Genomic DNA, 6,293 nt, shown 5'->3' on the forward strand with positions numbered 1-6,293 from the left:
AAACTTATTCATGTCACAGGGATTTTGTTCCTATGTCTTATTGCTGATTTTCTACCTACAATGATCCTATTATCCTGCCACTTCCTTTTCTTTAAGATGGTAAAGATAATTATCAATAAATACTAAGGGAACTCAAGAGACTGGTGCCGGCGTGGGTCCTGTGTAAGCTGAGCACCGGTCCCCTGGGCCCCGCTTTTCTTTCTCTATACTTTATCTCTGTGTCTTATTTCTTTTCTCAAGTCTCTCGTTCCACCTAACAAGAAACACCCACAAGTGTGGAGGGGCAGGCCACCCCTTCACCTCATCTGTACCCTTGGTCCTATCCTTTATATGAAACTGGTAAAAGTGTTTCCCTGAGTTCTGTGAGCTGCTCCAGTGAGTTAATACAACCCAAAGACGGGGGTCGTGGGAACCCCAACTTGAGGCGGGTTGGTCGGAAGTTTCAGAGGCCCAGACTTGCCATTGCTGTCTGAAGGTGGGGGCGGTCTTCGGGACTGAGCCCTCAACCTATGGGATCTGACACTATCTCATGGGATCTGACACTATCTCCAGGTAGACAATGTTGGGATGGAATTGGAGGACACCCAGCTGGCATTTGCTGCTTAGTGTGGAGGGAAAAATCCCAAACCTTTGGTCACAGAACTCTTCTGTGCTGATTGTTGTAAGAGCAAAGGAAAAAGTCTGAGGGTTTTCCTGAAAGAGGCCTTCCTAGAACCTCCTTTTTTCCGTCGGCTCGGAACTCATGCTTGTGCGCCCCCAGCCCCGTGCTTCATTCTCTTTTCAACAGGAACCTCCTGGCATTGCTGGTTTAACCAGGTTAAACCCAACCAGACTGTGACATCCTGAAGGGCAGGATCCATGAGTAATTTCTGTGACCTTCCCTCTCTGCACCTCCAACCCTGCATCCAAGTTCTAATGGAACATCATTTGTCTGGGGACAAGAAGCCGGCTTGTATCATTTAGATATGTCCAGAAGCTTCCATAAAAACCCAAGGACAGGGGTTGGAGAGCCTCTGATAGCTGAATACATGGAGGTTCCTGGAGAGTGGTGGCCCAGGGAGGGCATGGAAGCTCGGAGCTTCTTCCCCATTCCCCACCCTGCTCATCTCCATCTGTACCCTTGGTCATATCTTTTATATGAAACTGGTAAAAGTGTTTCCCTGAGTTCTGTGAGCTGCTCCACTAAATTCATATAACCCAAAGATGGAGTTCAGATTTAGATTAAGAAACAACAAGCCTACCTTCCCAGGATATACAGGACGTACAAGCTACTAAGAAGGTATGTCTTACTAACTCTTCGTAAGACTAACACTTAATATTTTCTAAATAATTTTCTATGAATGGAAAAGAGACCCAAGAAACAAGCCATACACATTATATACAAGATTCATTTTTAATGGATTTGATCATTGAGTGCAAATTTGAGCATTATTTACAGGAGCTTTCTGTAGAGTTATTTCTGTTCAAATAAAACCAGATTCTCAAAATACAACATAGCCTGAACCTACTTGATGTTTCTTTTCCTCCCTCTAGTTACCAAGGAATATCGTATCTCAGATGCATGGCCTGCTATCACACTGGTCTTTAAAGAAAAAAAAAATGCATGGCCATAGTTCCAGGCAGTTCCCAGTAGCTGGATTTAGTGGATTTATATATGACAGTACAGTACTTCATCAGTTTTACCCACAGGGCAAAACTTACCTCCATTCAGGCATCTCTTTACAACTGGCAGCAATGCAGCATTAAGGGTTTGTAGCAGGACCTGCTGTTTGCAGTCCTGCCCCTTGTCGTGTTACTCTGGGTGTTGCATACTCCATGATTACTAGAAGACAAACACCTGAGGCATGCAATCTGCTTGGAGTGCATCTATTTACATGAAGCTGCTCAGGGGAGCTGGTGATTCTTCCAGATACGGGTTTCGCAGGCTGGCAAAGAGGTATCATACCATCAGATTTTAGCAATTGAAGAAGAGTAGCTGAAGGTTATATTGCAATGTTATTGTGAAACATTTAACTTTCTTAAGCGTAAAGTGTACTATCCCTTGCAGCTCAATATAAACAACGTGGAGTCAGAATGGGTTTTCCAATCTGATTTAATCCCTGAGCAGCTATGTTAAAAGTTAACTTTTTTAAAAAGCCCAATAAAAAACTAAATACTGTATTAAAACTCTACCACAATGTTACAGTGATAAACATTTCTGTACAGAAACATTAAAGCTACTTAGAAGCTGTTTACATCCTTTGCCTCTCAGAAAAAAAATATACATTTCTGGAAACTGTTCAGGTACTTAAGCTGTACATAAATTACCCCAAGTTTTTTCTTTTTTTTCTGAGACAGTCTCGCACTGTCAGCCAGGCTGGAATGCAGTGGCACAATCTTGGCTCACTGCAATCTCTGCCTCCCAAGTTCAAGCAATTCTTGTGCCTCAGCCTCCTGGGTAGCTGGGATTACAGGCGTGTGTCACCACACGCAGCTAAGTTTTGTATTTTTCGTAGAGACGGGGTTTTGCCATGTTGGCCAGGCTGGTCTTGAACTTCTCAGGCGATCCACCCACCTTGGCCTCCCATCCCAATGCTGGGATTACAGGCATGAGGTGATCTGCCTACCTCGGCCTCCCAAAGTGCTATGATTACAGGTGTGAGCCACAGCGCCCAGCCACCCCACAATTTTTTTTTTTTTTTTTTACCAGCACTATGAATGATTTACTAAATATACAATACTTTTTCTTACCAAGTAGGACGAAACATCCTAATCCCCTACTGCAAAAAAAAAAAAAAAAAAAAAAAAAAAAAAAAAAAAAAACTGTGGGAAACTTCAGAAAGTCAGCCATGGTAACAAGTCAGTAAGTGGAAGAACTGGTTCAAAGTTTAAGAATTCAGTAAGGTAAGGTATATAGGAGCTGTCAGATCTTATGTCGCCCACATATAACCATTTCTGACAGAGCCCTAAACACTAGCTGAGAGCTTGACGGCGCAGGACCGTGGCTAGCATTGGAAGTAAAGACTCAGCTGGACTTGACATACCCAACTCCAGACAGATGGGACCCTGGGATGGGGCTGTTCCGTCAGGCCACAGCTTCCAGAAAGAGACCATCCGTGATCTCTGAAGAACCTCTTGGGCAGTTTGGCCCCTGGTTATAACTATGATTCATTCAGTAAGTGACAAAACACCCACAGATGCATTTGGACCAAGTAAGCACAATAGAAGAGTCAAAGCTCGACGACTTCTAGGACAGAACACTATCTGGGGAAAGATTACTTGCTTCTGATAATTAAATAGCTAAGAGGAACAGTGAGTGCCCTTTCTCTGCTCGGAATGTCAGATCAGGAAGAGACCGTGGAGATCTCCAATTCCCTCTGACAATGAGGGTTAGAGGGAGGTGCCTAGCAGTTAGAAAGCAGCAAAGCCAGATTGTCCCCAAGTCCCTACGAAGAAGGAAAAAATTTCAGAGAACATTAATAAGATGCAAGAGTAAGTGTTACAGCTCTAGCTCTTTTCGAGTTTGTCCAGCAGGCCTTCCAGTCTTCACTGAACCGCCCCCTGCCCACACACCAAGAAAGATACAAGAATGCAAGCCCAGATGTGGTGTGGTCTCTGGCATAAGCCAATGTTCTCTGGGTTCTATGTACCCCTCTCCCCTCCCCCACCCCATCACCTGTGACCAGGGGCTCTGCCCAAAAAGAAACAGCTGAAATGGTACAGAGTCACTCCTTATGCCCACATGTTTGCTGGTGCCCAGTTAGAGAGAAAAATGGCAACTGTGTATGTGGGAGTCACTTACACATACAAAACACTGAAAGGCCAGTTTCCCATGTCTACGTGTGACAGGATTTAGAAAGTATAAATCATCCTTCACCCAGGAAGCTTACATGTCTCCTGAAAGCACTGACAGGGTCACGCACCAACAGGGTCACGTACCGAGGACCAGGAGGCTCCTTTACTGGTCTCTGCTTGGAGACAGACAGAGAGCGGTCCACCCCTAGACGTAAGTGTTCAGTAGGGATCGCCATCCCAGGAGGTATGAGGTAACAGCACCCCCCTCTGGAAACTTCTACAGAAGTCAGTTGTGTTTTCTATTTTAAAACTGCATACAGATAGACGTTAAACAAGAACCAAGGGCAACATCCAAGGTCCGCAACCTCCTGTGGCCCTTCCAGAAAATCGCCCTTAGTCACAAGAACTTGGGATGTTGCTGTACCTAATTCACATCACGTGGAAAGCACTAATATTCAGCCTAATGGCTCCCAACTCACTGTATGTGTGGCGTGCTCCAGGCATAGTTCTGGGTACTTTCCATTCATTTTCTCTAAACTTTATGAACCCAATTTTATAAGGATTATTATTATTGCTCCCATTTGGCAGATGAGAAAACTGAGGCTCAGGTGTTAATTAAGTCAAAGTCAGCCAGTAAGAACCAAAAGCATAATTTTGAAGTTTCCAGGTACAAATGATATGTCCATGTCTACATGGTTCAGTCCTAGGAGTTGAAGCAAAGATGCTTTCAAGCTCCTGGAAGTCAGGCACGCTCAGCTGACTCCAAGGCTTCTCTAAGTGCCAACCTGGAAGGCTGCTGTGAGGACGACTGAAGTCCAAGCTCCCAGGGACCAGCGATTCTGGTGGCATCCTGGCATCCTGGGGCGGCTCAGTTTCTGGCGGTTCTCAGCTTCCTCCTAAAGTATTCAGGGGCAGCCTCGTACAGCCACTCTGCATCCACGACGCAGAGGTCCCGCATGTAGCACTTGTTGGTGTAGAGCAGCTCGGTGTACACGACGCAGGCCGGCTTGCAGTGGAAGAGGACAGATGATGGGTGGATGGCCACCGGCTGGTGGGTGTCCGTGGTGGCATAGGTACCGTCTGGCTGAAGCTCGGCGGTGCTCATGAAGAGGCTGTGAGCCAGGCAGCGGCGGACACTCTCCATGTCTCCTCGGGATGACATGATTGGCATTGACATCTGTTTCGGGAGAAAGCGAGGAATGGAGCCGACCTCAAACACTGGTCAGCACTACACAGTGTGTTGGGGAAACTGGACCTACCAGGGCAAATGCAGCCCGCACTGTGAGCCTAACAAAGTGGATTCTGACATTCAGAGGTGGTCACCAAGCATCAGCAAGGTCAGGGGAAGAAGGCCCAGCTGGACGAGGGCAGACAGGAAACAGGGAAACTACCGCCTGCGAAGGCAGGGCTGGGAGGGAGGCGCTCACGTTAGCCACCAGACCACAGGCAGGCTGGGTGACCCACCCCTCACCTAAATTCCATCAGGACACCCAGAAAGGAAAGGCCCTTTTGGGGGAAAAGAACGAGAGATCAGCTTGTTACCATGTCTATATAGAAGGAAGTAGACACAAAAGACTCCATTTAGTTCTGTATTTAAGATGCTGTTAATCTGTGACCTTACCTTCAACTCTGTCCTTGCAAGAGACATGTGCTGTGGTGACTTAAGGTTAAAAGGATTTTGGGCGGTGCAGAATGTGCTTTGTTAAACAAGTGCCTAAAGGCTGCTTGTGGTTAAAGGTCATCACCATTCTCTTAAATCTCAAGAAAGAGAAAAACATTTGTCTCCTGCCCCTCCCTGGGCAATGGAACATCTCAGGGTAATACCCATTGTGTGCCTTGTTTACTGAGTGAGGAGAAACAGCCTTTAGGAATAAGGTGGGACTTGCTGGAGCAATACTGCTAAAAGGTTTATGGAGGTGTCGCATATATATCTCAAGGCACAGCATTTTCTGTTAAACTTATTCATATTACAAGGATTTTTTCATGTGTCTTACTGCCGATTTCCTCCCTACAATAATCCTATTGTCCAGCCACTCCCTTATCCTTTTAATGACTAAGATAATTCTCAATAAATACCTAGGGAACTCAGAGGCCGGTGCCGGCGTGGGTCCTCTGTAAGCTGAGCGCCGGTCCCCTGGGCCCCGCTTTTCTTTCTCTACACTTTGTCTCTGTGTTTTATTCCTTTTCTCAAGTCTTTCGTTTCCACCTAACGAGAAACACCCACAAGTGTGGAGGGGCAGGCCACCCCTTCAGCTGGTGCCCAACGTGGAAGCTTTTCTCTAAGGTGAAGGTACGCTGGAGCGTGGTCATTGAGGACAAGTCGACGAGAGACTCCCGAGTACGTCTACAGTCAGCCTTGCGGTAAGCTTGTGCGCTCGGAAGAACCTAGGGTAACAATGGGGCAAACTAAAAGTAAATATGCCTCTTATCGCAGCTTTATAAAAATTCTCTTAAAAAGAGGGGGAGTTAAAGTGTCTACCAAAAATCTAAATACGCTCTTTCAAACAATAGAACAGTTT

The 6,293-nt window shown here is 46.0% G+C and overlaps 1 protein-coding gene across 5 annotated transcripts in view; it reads right to left on the bottom strand.

The window, feature by feature from the left end:
* Positions 1-1,376: 1,376 nt before the first annotated feature.
* The window catches only part of DHX33 (DEAH-box helicase 33), a 34,247-nt gene continuing 29,330 nt past the window's right edge, over positions 1,377-6,293 (bottom strand). For 2 of the 5 annotated variants that reach the window (XM_017850587.1, XM_017850591.1), the window contains one exon: positions 1,377-4,951. In XM_017850587.1, coding sequence (XP_017706076.1) covers positions 4,643-4,951 — 309 coding nt within the window. In that variant the 3' untranslated portion in view covers positions 1,377-4,642. The remainder of the gene's footprint in view (positions 4,952-6,293) is intronic. The other 3 variants (XM_017850588.1, XM_017850590.1, XM_017850589.1) reach the window with 3 other exon arrangements.

This window comes from Rhinopithecus bieti, unplaced genomic scaffold (assembly GCF_001698545.2).
Source record: "Rhinopithecus bieti isolate Rb0 unplaced genomic scaffold, ASM169854v2 scaffold_32008, whole genome shotgun sequence".
In the NCBI taxonomy this organism is placed as follows: domain Eukaryota; kingdom Metazoa; phylum Chordata; class Mammalia; order Primates; family Cercopithecidae; genus Rhinopithecus; species Rhinopithecus bieti.